The sequence below is a fragment of the Phasianus colchicus genome, chromosome 6, assembly GCF_987193195.1.
Source record: "Phasianus colchicus chromosome 6, bPhaCol1.hap1.1, whole genome shotgun sequence".
Taxonomy (NCBI): domain Eukaryota; kingdom Metazoa; phylum Chordata; class Aves; order Galliformes; family Phasianidae; genus Phasianus; species Phasianus colchicus.
This window is the reverse complement of record NC_143441.1, coordinates 50,261,880-50,283,749: the sequence shown is the minus strand read 5'-3', so window position 1 is coordinate 50,283,749 and position 21,870 is coordinate 50,261,880. Positions and strand designations below refer to the sequence as shown.

General features: G+C 43.1%; 1 protein-coding gene across 7 annotated transcripts in view; it reads right to left on the bottom strand.

Annotated features, from left to right (window-relative positions):
* The window catches only part of ALS2CL (ALS2 C-terminal like), a 62,455-nt gene that overhangs the window by 7,538 nt on the left and 33,047 nt on the right, over window positions 1–21,870 (bottom strand). For 6 of the 7 annotated variants that reach the window (XM_090143241.1, XM_031607863.2, XM_090143239.1 and 3 more), the window contains exons 2-19: window positions 20,539–20,647; window positions 18,940–19,132; window positions 17,215–17,280; window positions 16,664–16,829; window positions 16,092–16,220; window positions 15,660–15,779; window positions 13,869–13,945; window positions 13,413–13,479; window positions 12,627–12,823; window positions 9,573–9,638; window positions 8,832–8,930; window positions 7,637–7,795; window positions 7,228–7,339; window positions 5,665–5,742; window positions 4,064–4,191; window positions 3,123–3,296; window positions 2,875–2,968; window positions 2,153–2,310 (exon numbers count right to left, since the gene is read on the bottom strand). In XM_090143241.1, coding sequence (XP_089999367.1) covers window positions 2,153–2,310; window positions 2,875–2,968; window positions 3,123–3,296; window positions 4,064–4,191; window positions 5,665–5,742; window positions 7,228–7,339; window positions 7,637–7,795; window positions 8,832–8,930; window positions 9,573–9,638; window positions 12,627–12,823; window positions 13,413–13,479; window positions 13,869–13,945; window positions 15,660–15,779; window positions 16,092–16,220; window positions 16,664–16,829; window positions 17,215–17,280; window positions 18,940–19,132; window positions 20,539–20,644 — 2,189 coding nt within the window. In that variant the 5' untranslated portion in view covers window positions 20,645–20,647. Of the gene's footprint in view, window positions 1–2,152; window positions 2,311–2,874; window positions 2,969–3,122; window positions 3,297–4,063; window positions 4,192–5,664; window positions 5,743–7,227; window positions 7,340–7,636; window positions 7,796–8,831; window positions 8,931–9,572; window positions 9,639–12,626; window positions 12,824–13,412; window positions 13,480–13,868; window positions 13,946–15,659; window positions 15,780–16,091; window positions 16,221–16,663; window positions 16,830–17,214; window positions 17,281–18,939; window positions 19,133–20,538; window positions 20,648–21,037; window positions 21,242–21,870 lie in introns of those variants that run through there. The other variant, XM_090143238.1, reaches the window with a different exon arrangement.

Sequence of the window (21,870 nt, the reverse complement as noted above, 5' to 3'; positions counted from 1 at the left end):
ACATTGATGACGGAATTGAGTGCACCCTCAGCAAGTTTGCTGACGACACCAAGCTGAGTGGTGTGGTTGACACAGTTGAAGGACGGGATGCCATTCAGAGGGACCTCGAGAGGCTAGAAAGGTGGGCCCGGGTGAACCTGATGAGGTTCAACACTGCAAAGTGCAGAGTTTTGCACTTGGGCCGGAGGAATCCCAGGCATCCCTACAGACTGGAAGGAGCGGTCCTTGAGAGCAGCCCTGTGGAGAAGGACCTGGGGGTCTTGGTAGACGAAAAACTTAACATGAGCCAGCAGTGTGCCCTTGCAGCTCGTAAGGCAAATGGGATCCTGGGCTCCATCAGAAGAGGGGTGGCCAGCAGGGACAGAGAGGTGATTGTTCCCCTCTACTCTGCTCTTGTGAGGCCCCATCTGGAATACTGCGTCCAGGTCTGGAGCCCCCAGTACAAGAAAGACAGGGAGCTGTTGGAGAGGGTCCAGAGGAGGGCCACAAAGATGATCAGGGGACTGGAGCACCTCCCCTATGAGGACAGGCTGAGGGAGCTGGGCTTGTTCAGCCTGGAGAAAAGAAGGCTGCGGGGTGACCTCATTGCAGCCTTTCAGTACATAAAGGGAGCCTACAAAGAGGAGGGGAATCAACTCTTTGAAAGGGTGAGTGACAGCAGGACAAGGGGAAATGGTTTTAAGCTGAGGGAAGGGAGATTTAGGTTGGATGTCAGGGGGAAATTCTTTACGGAGAGAGTGGTGAGGTACTGGAACAGGCTGCCCAGGGAGGTTGTGGATGCCCCGTCCCTGGAGGTGTTCAAAGCCAGATTGGATGGGGCCCTGGGCAGTCTGGTCTAGCATTAGGTGGAATGGTGGTGGCCCTGCATGTGGCAGGGGGGTTGGAGATTCATGATCCTTGAGGTCCCTTCCAACCCTGGCAATTCTGTGATTCTGTGATTCTGTGTAATTAGTCTTCATTGAGAACCATCTGTTTGTATTTCCACTTAAGACAAATGAGGTTTCGTGATCAGTCACATGCTAAAGTTCTCTCTAATCCATCTATGAACATTAGAGTATGGTCATATTCTACTCTGAAACAGTAGTTTGGGCTTATCTTCATACTTATCTTATCGTCATCTTTCTACTTCATAGCCAAAACTGCCTAGTAACAAAAAAGGACTGGGGAGCTATTGCCTGGTTTTGGCATAGATGCATCACTGCAGAAACCTTAGCCAGGTGCACAGCAGAGCAAGCTGGTTCTCCCTCCCACACTGCACCTGAAAGGCCTTGAGTTGTGAATGAAGATTTCCACGGTATGCACTGAGCTCAGGAACTCGTGAAGGTTCACATCAACCACTGCTAAGATCATCAGCCCTGCTGTACTATTCACAAATGCAGTTTCCCTCTACTACACCATTTCACAGCACTGACATATAGCAGATGAACTGAGTCAAATTTGACTAGTTCCCATCAGACTGCTCTAGGACAAGTAACTCTTGCTGGCAGCCTTCCTCAAGTACTCAAGGCTACACTGATAAGAAAAGACCTTTTATCCATTTTTTTTAATGCAATATCTTATTCAAGTGTAGTTAGAAGTAGAGCTAAAAAAATATTCAAGCAGCAACACAGCCCCAGTCATAGCTTTGATCCTGTCCTTATGTCCCCATGGGACAAGCACATGACTGAACAACCTCCATTTGGAGTTACTACCCATACCAGCCAAACCTCAGTCACATGCTTACACCGCATGTTCTTAACTCCTGTTGAGTTGAGGCACGTTAAGCTGAAATCATTTTTCACTCAAATATAGACGTTGAGTACCACTGCTTGCATGCTTTGACATACTTCGCTACCCTTGTTACTTATCTTGCTCATATTTGTGCTTATCTAAATAACCATATTATAAGTAAGTGCTCATTAAGCAGCCATATCTCAATGATGTACAGTCACATTAAAGCCATACCCCTTGGATTTGTGTACTGAGCAATGGATGTAACACATTTCCAAGGCCCATAAGAGCTTAGTTAATGCAAGGATCTCTTTATCTAATGTTATTTTGAAGCAAGTCTCCCAAAAAACGTGATGCAAAATAAAACCATCCTGACCATTCTAAAGCAATTATCCCTATGACATACTTCATACACCCACTGGAAATGTCTCAGACCACTTACTGGTAAAACTCCCATATTTTCTTTGCATAATACTTGACTTCCTCTTGTGCCATAGTCAGCAAGTGTCTGTTGGCTCCAATCCCAGAGTAAGTTGCCTGAAAAGCTATTGTCAAGGCCTTCAGCAGCTTTCCCAGTGGATGTAGGGAAGATTTCAATGCCTGATGATAGAGAAAAATTAAGTTTTACAAGCCACCAGTAGAGGAGTAATACTGAAAGGCAACCCAGCTTTCCTTTGTCAGTAAAGGAAAACAAGCCTGGAAAGACAGATTATAATTTTGGTCTATTTTAACTGCTAAAAGCCCACTCTCCTTCCATTATCAGAAATAAATACGCTTAGCAGAACTCGCTGCTGTGATGATCTTTGCTGTGATATGCAAAAAAAGGGCAAAGGCTTCAAGGTAAGCTTGGCTGAGTGAAAAACAACTTAAAGAGTTCACAGAAGTAGATTAATCATTTCCAGCAACTGGTTATTTCCTGACACTGTTAGAGAACCAAGAATAAAGCTTTGTCACCACTTCCCTGACCTGTACACCTGCATACAAAATTAATGTCCACAAAGCATGGAAGAAAACCCTCTTCTTCACCAACTTAGGTATTCACATACATTTAAGACAAGATTCTTGATGTCGCTGACTGTATTGCTGCTGCTTTCTATTAGCACACAGAAGTTCCTAGGACTTCTGTCTGTATTCAGTAGACAGACAAATCTTTTTAAGCCTTACCTTCTCTAAATAGCTCTGTAGTGACCCCAGTTCATGGTGTTGGACAAGCTCTTCAAGAATATCTTCTGTCTTCCAGGAAACATCCTCAGACCCCCTGAAAAGATGGGCAGGTGAGGGAGGAAAACCATGCAGGCCAAATCCCAATTAGTATTGCAGGTGGGACACCAAGGGGGTTAATAGAACAAAAGGAATTGTTTTGTCTACACAGATGGATCCTCTGTTGCAATGATGGCATGCAGTACTCATACCTTTGGCAGAAGAGATACTCCTGAGATTTCCGGAGCTCCTTGCTTGTTTGTATATGGAATCCTGTAAAAGACTCCTCCATTTCTTCTTTGCAGCCCGAATGGATGAACTCCAGGAACTGGTCGTAGATTCCCTTCCACCTCTTCTCTACTGGGAACTCCTTCAGGCCCAGCTGACTGCACGACATGACATGGCAGTAGGGTTTTTTGAGGAAAGGTGCAATCATTTCAGACTTCACTTTTTAAATATGGAAAGTTCTCCATGAATGAGATATCAGTGCAAGAAATATGGGAGCAGAGAAGGTCACTAGTGCCTAATCGGTTATTCAGACAAAACAACTTCAGTCTGTTATCCCAGCAATAATTCAGGCTAAGAGAAAATAATTCATGGAACATTGGTAATTTGAAACTTTGTTGATTAATTGATCACAGGGTTTCTGCTCCACTCAGAGCTGTCCCTAAAGATACAGAGACTTTGCTTCCTCTCTCCTTTGCTACCTTCTTTGCTTTTCTTTCTCTAAAGTATCAACTAGAAATATTCAGATAGGAGCACAGAGGATCAAAAAAGAGCAGGAGATATATTTTAGCATCTTAGCTTTGCCTGTATAGCTTCAGGCCTGTCAGTGCATGTGCCAATGCATATGCTGAGAAATGTGTGAACGCATGAATAAATCACTTCCCAACTCTCTCCAGACTGAGGATGGGAGTATGGGTGGCCAGTGGGAAGACAGGGGCTGAACATCTGTTTTCTGCTTCCCACGTAACATTAAGATTAATGATAAGTTGTGCTCTCCTCTCATCCTCCCTTTCTTGTATAAACACTAGATTTCACCCGCTTTTTCAGAAAAGAACTGCCTTCATCACTGTAGGGACTGATCCAGGGGCTCTTTCAGGTGTTGTCAAAATACAAGCCGCAACCCAAGAAATCAGCTGGTTTTGCTCACGCTTTGGTTATTCTCTCATCCAGCTGCTCGTTTGATGTATTCAGGATACCTTGCGTCTGAAGGCCTTGGCCCGATTTGTTAGTAAAAGTTCCCTCCAGAATAAAGCCATTGGCAAATGACAGCTTTCCCTGCAAGAGAGAAATATAGGATAACTGTGCCAAGATCTCATTAGCAAGAGGAAACAAGCTGGACTAAGCCCTCAAATTCTCTTTTCCACAGAGCCAGCTCCTGAAATGGTGACTAAGAACAACTTCCAACACTGATGTGTACATTTTTAGCATTCAAAGCAGTAGTATCATTAAGGTAACAATCACTGGAGAAAACACATCCCTGATATCGAGTGACACATGAAGGACTGTGGAGGGGGAAGACCACCACAATCACAGAGTAAGATTTTTGTATTAAATTTGACAACAAGAAGCCAGTATCTTTGAGTTATAAAATTTTCTGGCTTGAAAGACGAACTGAAATTTCTCCTCTATTTTTCCACTGCTTGTTAAAACCACAAGCAAGTTTGGCCTCATAGATACAGAGAAACATAAGATAGTCACCATAAAAGATTTCAGAACGTTTGCTGCTACCAAGAAAAACCTAAAATTCTCTGGGGCCAATACAGGAGAAGGATGGCAGTAGCTTGATTGAAACTTAAAAGGATTTAATTAAACCAAATTCAAAGTCAAACAATACTGAAACAAATCTGTCTTCCAAGGCAAACCTGAAATCCTTACTGCTAATAACAGGAGGTGTTCTATCTTCACATAATGAGCAGATTTTTCTAAGCCAACCACTCAAACTAAACATTAATTTTGGAGGAAGCTGCGTTTAAACACTACAATCAGCCTCTGCAAAATTCACCCCAACGCCTCTGGCTGAAGAAGATTACGACAAATGCTTCCTCCCATGACAAGTCAGTAAATGATGGGGCTGATTTGCAGTTGTTACCATCACTCATCAGTTGTTAACGTCAGCTCAGTCTGATCTGACCACACACTTCCCGTCAGACTTGCCATACATTCCTGTAACAAGCTGGAGGACTCGTTTTCCCTGCAACAGGGCACTTAGTGAACACTTCAACTAGATATTTCGGTTAAAGATCAACTGAAAAAATGTTGAACGTGTGAACGCAGCAGCCGAATTGTAAAAATCAAACTTCCAAGATCATTCAGCAACGTTGACACCCTGGTTATGCTGGTATAACACTGGTACTGCAATTCCGTTTTCTTCTCCGCATCATTTCCTGTGCTCCTGAACCACTAAACATTTATTCTGAGAGTGCAGCATCCTAATTGCAATTGTTAGAAAAACTGAAATGCAGCTAGAATTCTCCAAAAAACAGCAATAACAACTAAAAAAACCCAAACCCTCAAGTTAAAAACAATACAATGCCCAAAGCCCCTAACCCCATGCTGCTTGAAGTCTCCCTGCTGCAGCTTCCGTTCTGTGAATGAGGGATAACAGAAGAAACAAAGCATGATATAAGAAAAAATGACACAATAAACTGTTATTTCATCTCAGCCTTTCTATATAGTTGCTTGCTTTCAATAAAACTAATGGATTCCTCAGAGCTCATACCCCCTTCCCTCCAGAAAATATGTACTCACCTTTCCAACAAATGTTAGATCTTGCGTGAAGTTTCCTTCATAGACTGAGTCATCTTCCAAGAGCAGAATCCCAGAACCCTTCATTTAAAAGCAAAAGTAGTGAATTCATGATGCTAAGCTCACACTTACTACAGTTAATTTAGAAACGGCCACTGGCTCAAACTTCCTTATGGGCTGCAGGTTCTGAGAATCTTTCTGAAAGCCCAAAAAAGTCATATGCAACTTTAAAGAGAAAAGCAAGGAGGTGGTCTACAGACAACCAAGTAGGCATTACAGTGTAGAGGAGACACACTGAGTAGCCAGGTGGTTTGACATGACTGTACTACTACAATTATTTCCCTAGAGTAAGGAACGAAAGGCAGTTTGCTGATCCAAGAGTGGTCACCAAGAATTGTGAAATGGATGAACTCAAGGTCTTCCCAGTCCCATGACCTTCCAGTGACTCTAACCAGCTGTGTCATTCTTTGTAAGCACGTTAAGAGAAAAGAGGAAGGTGGCTGTCGTGTAGGATTAGCTTTGTCCTTTGCCATGCAGTCAACAGGGCATTAATAAGCTTCTCCTTAAGCACTCATAAAATGACTTGCTCCATTGCCTCCCAGCTCCCACTGCTGCTTACAGTAGCATGCATTTCAGGGAAAGAACACAGAGATGCAGAACAGACACAGGATAACTTACGCCAAAGGGGTAAATATTTCTCAGTAGGACTTGGCCCAAGCTTTGAGCCCGGAGGTTTATGTGTACCCACACCAGTCAGAAAATGTGGTCACTTTCTGTAATACATTTTCCACTGGAATGGTTTTCTTGATGGAAAGTGGCCTTTTTGGCAAAAACAAAAGGTTTCCAGGGGAAGCTTCTTGGCTCTACCAATTTTCCACTAGGAAAACTGTAGCGATTGCTCCCCACTCGGAAGCCTTGTGAAGTTAAAGGAGCCTCTGGCAGCTGGTAGTCCAAAAAGACAGCTTTAGTTTGGTTCCCCACAGACGGAACTTGAATGGAAAGCCTTTCCAACAGTTTCCATGCTAAAGATTCTGTCCTAATTTGGTGTAACAGGAGGGAAGCTGTTTGCTTTAAGTGTGCATTTTTCATGAGAAGAAATACTTTTACTTCCAAGCCAGCTCTCCCATGACAGTTTCTCACACCAACATCTAATTTTCAATGAACTGGAAAGACAACTTAACATAGGCATGCTCACGTTGGCAAGGTAAAGACTTAATAATCTCCAAGTATCATATTTACCAGCACAGCATTTGAAATGTGAGTTCAGTTCTATAATTGTGACCTGATGACCAGCTGAAAGGCTAAACATACAAGTGTCTTAGCGTGAACAAAAGGTGACAGTCTCACTTTTTGTTCCTACCTGTACTTCATGAAGGTGATAAGAAACAGAAAGCTTTATCTAGGCTTTGTTCTTCAAAAACACTACTGTAGTAAAATATCAACGCTCAATTTTCCTTGGCTGCTGTTTTCCTCAGAAATAACTACAAAGCAAAAGCTCAATCTAGTCTTTGATGGAGGGATTCCATGTCACATTACCTAGATAGTCCACTGAAAATGGATACTCACCACCATTTTATCAGCATGAAATGTCCTTTGATAGCAGACACCTGACTGGGTGACTACAATGCCTTGTCCATGTCTGTGATCATCAAGCCATGTCCCTATGTATCTCTCCCCTCTGAAAAGCAAGAGAAAAAAAGATGAGCTTTTTCCTTGATTCACCACGTTTTGGTCAATTTGATGCATCACATAAAGAGGCTAGGCACCCAATACAGTGCTCCATGAAGAACAAAAGCCAGACTTACTGCCCAAATCCAACCCAGATTCCCCAGGAGTTCAAGCTGTATAGCAGAGGCTGAATACATTCCCCCTTCATCCTCAATCCCCCCTGTCAGAACATGAGGCTTTCCTCATGCCAACAGATGAGGAATACTATCAGGCACCTAAAGCCATCTCTGATCCACGCTGCCTTTACCTGTCCTTGTCTTCCCAAACTCCATATCCATTCTTCTTGTCATTTTCCCACTGTCCTGTGTATTTAAATGGATGCTCAGCTGACAAGTTCTCCAGTATACCAAACCCTTGACGCACATCATCTTTGAAGTAGCCTTTGTAGACCATATCATTCCCATACCTGCAGAGAGCAGAACAGACTAAGACAGTGCATATTTGATAGCTACTATAGCAGTAGGAAGACAAGAAAATGAATAGATTGGGCTCATCTTCCTGCTAAACGTTGCACATATTTGACCAGCGGCTCTGGAGCTTGCAGTGGTTCACTATTAGGAATGTGCATCACCCAATTCAATCAGTCCACAGATAGCTTTCAGTATTATCTGAGAACATGCCACTTAGGCCTGCAATTGTCTTGGGAGAGGCTGCTCAGTCCTTGACCTTCTGCTAGCCAGGTTCTACTCATTACTAATAAATCCAGGGTGGGAGTAGGTCAAACCAAGCAGGAAGCCAGAACTGTCTTCCCCTTCCTACTCCCATCAACCACCCCTTCTCCTGGGATCACCCTCAGAGAAGAAGAGCTGCTCAGAGCTCTAGCTGTGCTGGACAACAGATTTTCTTCACTGCTACAGAAGAGAAAGCACTTAAGCTAAGCAGAGTTGTCATCTTTAATGGTCAGCATGCTTTCATGTTTTACACTACATGTGTAGCACAGCACTGTTCAGTTGGCTTTAAGTTCCCTAGTGGCTTCGACATGTGCTATAAACTGTATTTTATTCATAAATAAGGAGTTTTATGTCCTTGTTTATGTCCTCTCTTTAAAGTTTAGTTCAGATAGCACAGTCAGATGAGAGAGAGCAAATGCTGTAAAGGCTGACTGCACACCATGCACTCTCTACTCTGCAACAACAGGAACAAACACCAATGACAATTTCATTTATAGGACACAGAGGATGTTCTGCTGGGTAGTTAACAATAGTTTTAGCTCATGGGGAAGTTCTTACTATTCTAATATTCAGGAGACATAGGGCTGATGAAGAAGCCATACTGCCCATCTCCAAAGCAAAAGCAAATCAAGCCAAAACTAAAAGCTGCTCAAGCCTGAACTATCCTGGGTTTCATAATGCAACTGGGCCTTCCGTAGAGATGTGGAAACGCTTCAGCCATTACACATGGAGTTCCCTTTTCCGCAGAGTCCATCTTTGGCTTTTACTTACTCACAGATTCCATAGCCTCTCATCTTGCCCTCATACCAGTGGCACTTATAGCAGTCATACCGGTCTTCAGATCGGCGAGGGACGAGGCATATTCCAAACCTTCAGGGTGCAGATGGTAGAGGTCAGCATGGCAACAAGTGACTCAGTTGAACTGGATCAAGTTTTAAAACTAAGAATCTGCTAACGAGATTTGACATGGATGGGGCTAGTTTTACCTCTGACACTAAACTAATAAACTGTTTTCTTAACCTCAACTCAATATATTTGAGGTTTTTGTTTTCCTTTTAAAAATATCACCTATTCTGGGACTCGTTTAGAAATAAGATATCTTAAAAGTCCTACTTTCAGAAAGTTTTAGGAAAATAATGTTTGAATTTTGTAGTATGGTTTCTTTCCTTTGAAAAAAAAAGGGATTTAAGAGAAGTTCTAAAAGATAATTAAAAATTTCTTTCCAAGGTATTTTATATGAACTATTTCACTTAGATTTAGAGCTCAAAGCTAATACTCATCCAATCAGATGAAGATATCTCCATCATAACAGGTCCTCTGCACTCTCTCCTTTTCTTTTTGTAGTCATTGGCAATTCACTCACTAAGTCTATTGCAAGTGTCTAAAATCAGACAAATATACTGGGCTGTTAGAGTATGTTCCTGTTTCTCTAGGAGGAACAATTCCTCAGCCAAGTAAGCAATCAAAGTAGTTGAGTTTTGTTTCTTTTTTTTTTTTTTAATTAAGGCTTACCCATGCTCCAAGCCCTCTCTGAAATCTCCAACATGGTTGCGACCATCACGCCACTTCAATGTTCCCCTGCATTGTGAAGCAAGTGTTACATAAGGGTTATCACCAGCATCATTCAGTTGAACATAAATCATCAAGGCACAACCTAGAGGTTGCTAAATCAAAACATTTCCTCTCGGGATAGAAAGAGAGAAGTTCTTCATGCATCTTGAACTGTACTGAAAGGTTTTAATATTATAAGGTTTTTATGTCCTAGAATGAGCTGGAAGAATCTTCTTCCAAATTCCCTAATCTCAAAAACATTTTTTAGAGTTGCTGGGTCATTCATTTAGACAATGTACACGATCCTTTTGTAATTACAGTATACTATGTGATTAGGCCAGCTGAAGTTCCAGCATGGCACATCCCTGTAGGCAAGTCAATGACACCACGGCCCAGAAATTCACTCTAACAGATGCTATGAAAACAAAAGAGACAAGCACTGGCCTAAAGGGATCATATCTTTCCATCTGTTTTATGCTGGGGTTGTAGAAATGATTACATGAGATAACAATGCAACAGTGAGACTAGAACAGTCAGTGCAGTGCGTGCTCAAATTATTGCACAGATAATGCATGTCTGTGAATGAGTTTCCTCCAGCTCCCCATCTCCCCCTCCACCCACATCCGCTCACTGTTTCAAATCTTGCATCAGCCCAGACACAGCCGTCTGCCTACAACCAAAGACAATACAAGATGGTGCAGTACCAAAGCCATGACGCATTGTCTTGACTTTCATCAAGGATGTTGTTCTAAACACCTACACAAGACAGACTTTTTCAGGTATTAGCACACAGCAAAGTGGGCAGATCAATTTACATATATTTAAAATACATCCCCTTTTGCTTTGCTAGGAGAGCAAACCAAACAGGATGCTAACTCTAGCCACGGGGATGGTTCAAGCTATTCTCAGTGGGACTGTCTCCTTCCTCCACTTCAAGGCATCAGAAGTACTGGGAAAGAATGGCAAAGAATGCATAAGTTATTGCTGGAGAGCCCTGATTTACACAACCACAGCCTCGTGTGCTTTGCCATGCAGTCTCTCCCTCAGAAGAAGACAAGCCATCAAGGCCAGCTTTGATCTCTTGTAACCCTGTATTAGTAGCAAGTCCAATGGAGGAGCAATTTCAGTAGTGGGAAGGAAAGCCTAGCATCCAAGCAATTAGTCAGTTCTGCCACAGGTTTCTTGGGATACTTCAGTTAAGTCACTCAATCTGAAGCAACAGAGATAATCCTTCTTCACAAGGCTTCTCCAACCCTAAGACATTAAGAGACAAAGTGCAAAGAAAGTGCATCTCTGTGCCTGCACACAGTGGTTTTCTAATCTCCATTGGTAATGCATGTGTTGGGTAAAGTGGAGGTTATGTAAAGGATTGCCTCAGGCTTAGCTCTACTCCAAACACCTATTTAATGCTGATTTGAAGCAAGGCAGTAAGCTGTTCCAGAAAAGCTTTGAGATCAAGCTTTTGATTCCAGAAATTCTGATTATTTTACAGCTCTTTTAAAACAAGTCACTACACTCTTATGGCTTCAACAGGAAAAAAAAAAAGTGTAAATAAATAAATAAAAATAAATCTGTGTCAATTTTAGGAAGTATACAACTTCCATAACAATCTGTTTTGGTATCTTCAGCTCCATCGTTCCTCAAAAAGATTTTAGTTGGGACCGTTTAACCTTTCTTTCACAAACAGCTCCTTTTTGGCCAAGCTAATTCTTTAACTTGGGCTGGTGTAGTGAGCAGTTCTCATATTCTAATAGATTTTCATACCACAGGGAAAATTTTTTTGCTTCCTTGCAAGCAACATTTTTATAATTGCTTTTTTTTTTTTTTTTCTTTTTTCTCCCCTTTGTCATGATGATAGGATTTTATGCCTCGGGCTGAAATTATAGTAATAAACATTAGCTCAAGTCTAACTCCTAATTATAAGCACAATCCAGTGCAGTGCCTTCAATGTGATCATTACCACATTAGGGGCAGCCTCTACAATTTACTACATAAACCAGTGTAATTAGCAAGACATCTTCTATACAGCAGATCAGATGGTAGGCCTCAAGCTTTAACCAAGCCCTGAAAGCACATAAGTATGTCTCAACTGTCTTCTGAATTTGTCCTCAACACCAGATTTCTCTGTGAAAGGAAGTGAGGCAGGAACCAGAGAAGTGAGCACACCATGGGAGATCACCAGCCCACAGTTTGTGTTCCTGGCAATCAGAATGGATGGAATATCCCACCCATGTCCACAGCCATTCTGCGGAGTCTTCAGCAGAGGAGAGACACAGACCTTCTGAAGCATGTCCAGACAAAGGCCACAAAAATGATGCAAGGGATGAAACACCTCCCTTATGGGAACAAGAATCATAGAATCATAAAATCACAATGTTGGAAAGGACCTACAAGATCATTTAGTCCAACCGTCCCCCCATTACCATTGCTACCACAAAAGCTGAGAGAGCTGGGGCTATTCAGTCTGGAGAAGGCTCTGGCAGACCCGTTAGCAGCTTTTCAGTATCTAAAGGAGGGATATAAGAAAGAAGAGGACAGACTATTCCTCATCCTTGGAGAGGTTCAAGGCCAGGCTGGACCGGGCTCCGAGCAACCTGATGGAGCTGTAGATGGCCCTGTTGATTGCAGGGGAGTTTGACTAGATGATCTGTAAAGGTCCCTTCCAATTCAAACAATTCTATGATTCCATGACCTCTACATCCATCTGTGCATCCACTGAATCCATCAGTGTGGGATCATAACATCAGCCCAAAAGCTGACTGTAACCTAGGCCATATCAAAAGAAGGGTGACCAGCAGGGTGAGGGAGGTGACTGTCTTCCGCTCCTCTGCCCTCATAGGGCCCCATTTGGAGTACTCAAGGCCAGGTTGAATGGGGCAGCCAGAGCTGGTATGTCATTGGAACTAGATGATCCTTGAAGTCCCTTCTAAACTAAGCCATTTTATGATTAGGCCATCTTTGCATAGCCATACTTGCATGTTCTTGCCCAGGAAGGGGACAAAAAGGGCTTCTTACTTGCCATGAGGCTTTCCCCACTGCCATTCACCCTCATAGGATGCGCTTTTGAACTTGCTCTCCAGCCTGAAGACGTAGGTGAAGAAGCGGCAGGATGAGGGCTCGGTGCCTTCTCCAGTTTTACCCCACAGCGGGAAATCTCGCTTCCCATTCAAAGCCTGTCGGATGGCTTGGTTCAGCTTCCACTGCCAAACAGCCTAGGAACAGAGGAAGAGGAGTGCTGAAGTGAAGAAAACAAAATGGCTCCCAACAGCAAGACATAGAATCAGAGAACATTCTGGCTTGGAAGAACCTCACAAAGATCACCAAGTCCAGCTCCTGGCTACATGTGGCACCATCCCAAACCAAATCCTATGTCTGAGAGTGGTGTCCCAATGCTCCATGAGCTCCAGCAGCTCGGGGCCATGCCCACTGCCCTGCAGGGGAATTGTGCCATGCAGAGGGGGCAGTCCCTTCCCTCATCCAGCAGTGCTTTAATTAACGAAGAAAAAAAAAAAAAAAAAAAGGCCACAAAAATCACAGACAAAAGGTTTCATCTACATTTAAGCAGCTGTAGAGTCCAATAATCTGTCTTCTGATTAAGAATTATGCTGCTTAATGGTATGGAATCATAGAGTGGTTTGGGTTGGAAGGGGCCTCAAAGATCATCTGTACGTCATCTTCCACTTGGTAGGCAATGTTCTATCCCACTACAGAGGTGCCATCCTCTCTATGCTGTTTCCCTATTTCAGGGCTTGGTACATGGTTATCTTCTGGTGGAACAGAAAGGCCTTGACCACTGCTAACCTTCATCTGTGGGTCTTTGGCGGTGAGAACGAACGTTTCTTCTGGGGTTATAATGCGGAGTCCATACCTGTGAAGCAAATGACATTTTGGGGACTATGAAAAACTTCAGTCAAACAGAAGCTCATGTCTCTTCAGAAGCTAATGCTGTTTTTGCAGCCAATTCTTCTTTCTGAAGAGGTAATCAACTAGTAAACTCATCTTTGTTCTTTATGCCCGCAGCTAAAACCATTTTATTACTAATTGATTTCAATATGTCAGCAAATACCAGCAGTCCAATCTGAGAAGCAATCCCATCTCAGAAGCACTGCAGTTGCCTGTGGCCCCCCCACAGAGAAACCCCACTAGGTGGAGAGAAGCTGATACAAAACTTCGAAACATCCTCTCAGTTCCACAATCAAGTAATTAAGTTGAAAGCTTTCCCCACACACATCTCCCAGAGGAGAATTTCCCACTTACGGTCCCGAAGCTGATTTCTCCCTGCAGGTTTCATCTACCCACACAAGCTTCAGATCAAAGCTCTGAAAGCTGTTTCCCTGGAACAAAAGGGAGAAGACATTACGTTGATATAAATATTACACTTCACCCTTGCCATGTCAATCCATTGAACAGCAGGGCAAGATTGGCAGCACAGTAAATACCCTCTTTTCTAGTCCATGCATCTATCTAACATTACAGTGACAAACTTCAGAGACTGAAAAAAAAAAAAAATGTAAGAGAAGGAAGAAAGTTATTAGCGCATCACTTACAAGTGGTGGTCCACAAGGCCATGGCTACCATTAGCAGTAACAGACCTTCTGTTCCAAGGTACTTAGTTCTACAAGAGTTTCTTCCCTATTATATGACAGCATTCACATCTCTGCCACACAGCCCTCTCTAGTTTCGCTTATGATCTATCTAGTACATAGACACCAGATGATACAGCCACAAATAGCCTACGAGGACATTTGTGGAGTCACTGTTTTAACTGGGAAAACACCAAACTGAAGAAATAGTTGAAATATTAGGTGAAGATCATACTTAATATTACATCTCCCTTCGATATCTCAAGTCCAGGTGCTTACATTATACAGCTGCATTCTGTAAGGATGTAGTTGAACAAGGTTGGGTATCAACATCATGGAGTTGCCATGAATTAATTGCTAATGTATCTACCAGATTGGGATAGAAAAGCACCAGAGACATCATCTGCAGTCCCCAGCTAGCAGACCAAGACAACTAGTTCAATTCCAGTTCAGTTATGTCTCCACATGCCTCAGTAACAGTCATAGCAGCAGATGAGACATAGAGGGAGGGAACCGTTGACTGACGAGAGATGTCTACAATGCAGATATCTCTGTGTCGGATGGTTACCCTCAGCTCTCATCCTGGTTAATGGCATTGAGGGCATGATTCAACTCATCCTAATTTTGGCACCTAAAACAGGTCAGATGAACCACACCCGTGTGTTTCTCTCCCCTGACTATAAAGGGAGCCTGGGGTTGAATTTGCTCAGTCCTAAAAAATCTGCAACAAAAAGATGAATGAGGTATTTGCCATCCCATTCCCTCAGGCCTAGACCCTGACAACCGAGTTGCGTGGGTCTGCTCAGCATTATCACAGGGATTCATGAATGAAGGAGCCCGAAAGATGTATCAGATCACATGAAAGTTGCATTTAGACACCTGAGGCACTGGCACATTACTAAAGAGTGAGCAGAGAGAGGTGCACATGGAGAGCCAAGCTAGGTTACAGGTACCATCAGTCAGAGCAAGCAAAGCTGGACTTAACATGCTGCAGAACAGCTTTGAACAAATGCTATGTGTTCATCCAAGACACTCCCTGTCTGCTTCACACCCTGAGATAGCCCCAAGAACAACTACAGGTTCTACTCCCATGCCACTAGCACAGTGGACCATGAAATATCGCATTTAGTCCTGTGTGCAAGTGTTAACAGTGCAAGATCTTTGATTCATTAAGACCTCTTTGAATGAGCAAGAACAAAAATGAAATAGGTGTGGGCTTGGGTTACCACCTGTGTTAGCTCAGTATGTACACATTCACTAGGGAAAAAGATATGCAGATGCTCTTCTATTCCTATTCTATTAGGCTTTCTTCTTTTACTATCTAATGCAAACCACAGGTGCACGGATCTGAGGCTGTTTTGAGAACAGCAAGTTCTGCTGCAGTTTCAGTATTTCAGGAACGTAAATTTCAGTATCATTCATCCGTGCTGTTCTTCCAATCTCCCTTCAAGGCTGGAAAATTCACCTGAATTAGTACAAGGACATCATCGAAGAGCAAGATTCGGTCTGATCGATTTGTATTGGCAGAGATGGGAAGATTTTTGCTATCTTCCAGCAGCCTCCTTTCAGGAACACACAGCATGTCCTGCAAAACATCCACAAAAATCAAGGTTATAGACCAAAAACATCAGGAAACGATTTGCAAGAGGACATGAAAACCAAGCCAACAGCTTTTGCAGACACCAGCTGATAGTAGATAGAACAAGACACAGGGTTCAACTGCCATGGAACTAGTGACTATACAGTTTCTTCAAGGCTTCCATGCTGTCCTGCCCTGCTGGCTTCCAAACTAAGCCCCAAACGCATGATTTATATCAAATTTCCTCCATGGATAAACAAAAGTGTAAGAATGCTAAGGGAGAACCCCATCAAGCCACACTAAGTATCTGCAACTCACTGTGAATTTGTAGCCCAAGGATTTCCATAAGGTCTTGGTAAAACAAGCTTCATCCAGGACTTGGCTAATGAAAGACTTCAGCTTCACATATTCCTTGACAGCACTGGTAACAATGTCCTTTTCAGAACCCTGATAAAGAAAAACAAAGCATGATTGATGCTTCAGGCGTGGGCAAACAAGGCATCTACTCTCTAGGGTACAGCTACAGAAAAAACCTCTGCAGCTCCGAATTCAAAGGATTAATGAAAGTTAATCCTCCAAACCCACTTGCAAAGCCTCCCAAATCCAACATTATCCCTGCCACTAGCAAATGTGTGAGACCTAAGGCCACTTAAGTGTCCCTTAGCAGCTCTTCCCTATGATAAGCAGCTTGAACTATGCTGGAGGGCTCACTGCTCATCGCTTTCAGACCTTCAGATGGACTCTGCCCCACCAGTGCTTGTTAACAACACTTGAAATCATCTTCCTCTCATCCTCCTTTGGTTTCTCTTCCACCACCACAAAAGCCCCCAAGACCTCTGCATGGATTTTTAACATAAGCCAGCAAAGTAACATCACATAAAGCTTCCCACCTCTTTGAGAACCTCGTTCAGCTTGTTAAGGAGCAGTATATATTGCTCGACGTGGTCGCGGATAGGTTTGTGAAGGACGGTGTACAAGGCCAATGACATGGAGGTCTCAGAGGTGAAGTCTGTGAGGAACTGCTTCAGCACTGTCTTATGGTGCTTCCAGGCTTCGCTGCATGGTGACATATTAAGAGAAAGGTTCGTTAACTAACTGTTCTGCAAACTGCTGCTACTTCGTTTTCCATGTACAGAACATGGCATAATTTTCATGATGGTTTGCACTCTCAGTGACTCAGATGAAGTGATTGTAAATCCTCTCATGCCCATCACTCATCCTTTCAGTTGTTATTTTCCATGAGACTCTGACAATGTCTGGAGCAAGCAGTGGAAATTCCCTGCCAGATTCCCACAGAATCCTTTCTCGGGTCCCTCTTCTTACCTGAATTCCCAAATTTACTGAATTCCACTCCCCAAAATCTTTGAGCTATGCAAAGCTGCAGAGAGACACAGGGATATCTGTAGTCTGTTCCTAAACAAGAGTTTTTGAGCCCACTGACCTTTTGCTCTTTGTGGCATGTTCGAAGCCATGGACTACGACATAGTTGGCAAAAGTGACAAAATACCTGTTAGCAAGGAAAAACACAGGGTTAGAGGTAAACATCAGCAATGAGGTTTAAGTGACAGAAAGAAGCAGCTTGCCTGAAAATCCAATATCAGATCCACCTTTCCAAGGCAGGTAGAGAGACACTGCTTTGTAAAAAATCTACTAAGGCTAAGCTTGGGATATCAGCTTCAGATGTACGAGCTTCTTCTCCTTGAATCAAAAAACACGTGATTTACTGATGGTAAATTTAAGTAGAAGTGTCCATGTCAATGTATTTCATCTCTCACTAGAGGGAGATCGAGCTGTACTTTTTGTTAGCAAACACAAAGTTTTCTTCCAGTAGTGATTTCAAACAAGTCAAATATTCCGTCCAGATTTAATTATCATTTGTTAAATTTTCAGGACCGTGTATTTACTGCTGATTTTCAGGCCCTTGCAGACAGCTTTTGCTTACTCCTATACCACTCTAAAAAGGAGAGACATCATAGGATTAAGGCTGCACAGAGTGAGTCAGCAGAGGTGGGCAGGAATCAGCACCAAAAAACAGGTTTAATTGCAAAATTAGAGGAAGAGAGATCTTCAGATGAGTTACTCCTTGGTGTCAGCTGAAATCTCAGCACAAGTTTTCATCTCCTATGTGCCTTTTAAGACAAACCAATTTTAATTCACTTAATCTGTTTGCAAGTGAACTTATACTGCTTCAAACCCCATTCATATAAAGGCAAAGTTTATTGCACATAGCTTTCCAAAAGGATGCTGTCCAAATAAAAACAAATCCAAAAGTAACCCTTCTTCCTCCCTCTATCCAGATACCCATAAACAAACAAAACCAAGACTTGAAGAACCACTATCTCACTATCTTCCCTCACTATCTTAAGGAGGGAAGATTTAGGTTAGATATCAAAGGGAAGTGGTGAGGTGCTGGAACAGACTGCTTGGAGAGGCTGTGAATGCTCTGTCCCTAGAGGTGTTCAAGGCCAGGTTGGATGGGGCCCTGGGCAGCCTGGTCTAGTATTAAATGTGGGGGTTGGAAGCTCTGCCTGTGGCAGGGAGGTTGGATCTTGATGATTCTTGGGGTCCCTTCAAACCCAAGCCATTCTGTGATTTGATTCTGTCTCCTGGAGGTAGCATGTCCATCTGCCACCCTGTGCAGGTGCCAATCTCCCTAGATGGCACAGCCCATCAAGCAAGAGCTTGGCCATACCTGTGACGAATGAAAGACTGAAGACATTCTGATCTTTATGTCAACTCTAGTGCCCATAACTCAATTTTCATGGTATGACATCAACACACAGGTTACACACATTCTAGTGATAATGGTAAACTTTTTGCATTGCAGATAGAGAGCAGATATGTAATTGATTATATAAGCAACTATGAGACAGTACGTTACTCACTGTGCTCTCATTGTGCTACATCCACCACTTTCTATCATACCCCTCACTGATAGGAAATAAACATGGCAAAAACCATCAACATGAACCGTGTCTGATGACATCTTCCCCTCCTCATCCCCATGAGATGGTATACACAGATACTGAATGCAACCCCTACTGTACCCTTATGACAGAACACTAACAAACAGGACTGAAGATACTAAGTGCATCCCTTTTGCACCAGCCTACTGTGGTTTTCAGAGTTAGTTGATGAATTTGGTACCTTATTCTCCTATACTTACCGGATGTACAAGCTTAGGAACAGGTCTCCTTTCCAGACAATGTAAATATCCTGAATGCAGAATGACTCAGAAGTGCTGCATTTTTGCTTCACTATCCGATAGTTCTCTTCTGTGAGGTTCCAGAGAGCTTGAAATTGATCATTCAGGAGCAGAAAGAGCTTAAAGTTCTCCTTTCCTTTTTGGTCACTAGGCTCTTTGGGAGAGAAATAGGGAAGAAAAGGCTATCAGAAAGCCTTGAATCCACGAAATCTCGTGGAAGACACTGCCTTTATCTTGTACTCAGCCCAATTTATCAATGTAAAGCATATACAGTATTACAGGAAAGTAATTACAGGGAGGAAGGAGGTGATAATTATTTAGGATTTGGTTTCTATGAATAATTGCAGGAAGTATCCATCCAAAGGCCTTCTCCTTTCCATGCTTGTGGGGAGTGTCACAGCAGCCTGCAAGGCTCAGACTCAGCTCAAACAAGAGCACTGGAAGAAAACCTGGGGAGGTTTTGCCCCTGGACCAAAGGGTTGATCCCAATCTCCTTGGAGGTTAAACCCAGAAGGAAATACAGCATAAGAGGGAAACAGGTTTCTGGCTTAATCCAGTCTCACCACTTTTGGCCAGGCGAGCTTGTGAATATTTATGAGGTTGTTACTTAAGTGCAGCTGCTCTGATTTACTGCCAGCTTAGAACGTGCACCTATCCACAAGTTCACCTTCAAAGCCAGGCGTGAAGATGGACCAAGAAAGGAGAGGCAGAATGAGCACAATTTAGGGCTCATACCTATGTGACAAGCAGTACTATGCTGGAAAGCAGCCTTGGAGATTGCATTACATCTGGATTACAATCGTAGGGATTGGAAGGAACTTCTGGAGAACATCTAGTCCAACCTGCTAAAGCAGGTTCCCTATAGTACATGTTCAAGAAAGGGTCTAAGTGGGTTTTGAGTATCTTCAGAGAAGATTTCACCATCTCTCTGGGCAGCTAGTTACACTGCTCTGTCACCCTCACAGTAAAAAAGTCATTTCTTGTGTTCGTATGGAACTTCCTATATTCCAGTTTCTGCCCACTACTCCCTGTTCTGTCACTGATTATCACTGAAAAGAGCCTGGTCCCATCCTCTTTAACACCTGCCCTTTAGATAGTGATGAACATTGATCTGATCTCCTTTCAGCCTACTTTTCTCCAGACCAAACAGCCTCAAGACTCTCAGCCTTTCTTTATAAGAGAGATGCTCCAGATCCTCAGTCATCTTTGTGGTCCTCCACTGGACTCCCTGTCTGTCTATCTTGAACTGTGGAGCCCAGAACTAAACACAGTACTGCAGATGTGGCCTCACTGGGGCATAGTAGAAGGGAAGGAGAACCTCCTTTGACCTGCTGGTCACACTTTTAATGCACCCCACCTAAAACAACTTCTAAAACAAACATGAATCACAATCTTGCATGAAAGCTTGTAGGCATCCTTAAGGACAGTCTTAAATGGAATAGCTCTACTTTCACTTACTCTATCAGATCAGCCCCCAATGAGTTTTCAGCTGTGTTTCCAAGGTAATTCCCTTCATCAGTTAATCAAAGCAAGAGCTAAAGAATGTCTTCCCTGACTTACCTGACTGCAGCAGAGGCTTGAAGATGAGGGCATCCATCCGTGCCAGGCATGCTGAAAAGTTTTCTTCTGCTTGGAGCAAAGATGCAGTAGCTTCAGCTGCGCACATGTCCTGGGTACGACACAGAAGGCACACATCAACTCCCTGCACAACTATCCATCTACCCATGGCTGCAGTGCTTATCTCAAATATTCAGCCTTTCCTGTTCCTGACAGCTGGCAGAGGTATTAGCTGACCTCAAAAGGCGTTTCAAAGCATTAGAAGAGGAAACAAAAACCCAGTAGCTCAAGACAAAGCGGTATCATGGACCACTGAGATTGCAGCCTGCTCTCCTGTTGCCCCAGTTGGACATCATCTCACGTAGACCATGATATTTCTCTATGTGCAGGGACGACCCCAAGCTTCTTGAAACACGTTCATCCCACTTGGTGCCAGATCCTGTCTCTCAGAGAGAAATCCCTGTAGTACAAGGCACAAAAGATAAAGCAGAGCATCTCTCACCAGTTTTCTACCCTTGTGCCACACTCTGCGCCTTTTGGCATTGCAAGCAATCGTATCGAGCTGCAGAGCCTTGCCAGCCATTGCAAAGTTGTCCCACCACCCGAGGGAGCAGAGCTCTGGCGTTGCTCCTTCCTCAATATGACCTACGGTTAAATGTCACAACTCCTGTGTCACGCAAAGGATGGCTTCCCTAAAGTGGAAGTGGGCAGAACTTACAGAGTCAAAATACGAAATTAAAATAAATAAATAAATACAAACCACACTCTGGTAGCTTCCTCCTTCCCAACCGTATGACCCAAAAGAAATCTATCAGAGGAAGTGAGTGTGAGCCGACTAATAGCATGTCATGAGGGACTAATGGGGGGGAAAGCCCTGGTGATGAAAATAGTATGGATGGAGATAGATGAAACACACTAGCTTTGAAGCTATTTACACTTAATGGGAAGAATTACCTTGAACACCTAACCACGGACTATAAAAAGATCCCCTCAGTCACTGGGTTAGGTGGGACTGTCTCATTTTTAAGCTTCTTGGAGGCTGGACTCATTGCTAAATAAGAGTTTGAGTTCTCCAGACTTTCCAAACCCTGCTTAAAAGCTGCCTTTCTATGTCAGTCTGGAACTTGGATTGAAATGGCATCACAGAATAAGGGACGCTTTGCAGTTTGGGTGGTTAACTGGCCTGGTTTCAAGTGTTTGCTCAGGTCCAAACACAACTAACTGCACAGATGAATGACTATTTTCTCCTTAGTAACCACTGCCTCTGAAATTGCATTTGTCTGAAAAAAAAATTGGAAATGTTAAAAAGATTCCATAATCTTATTAGATTGCAAG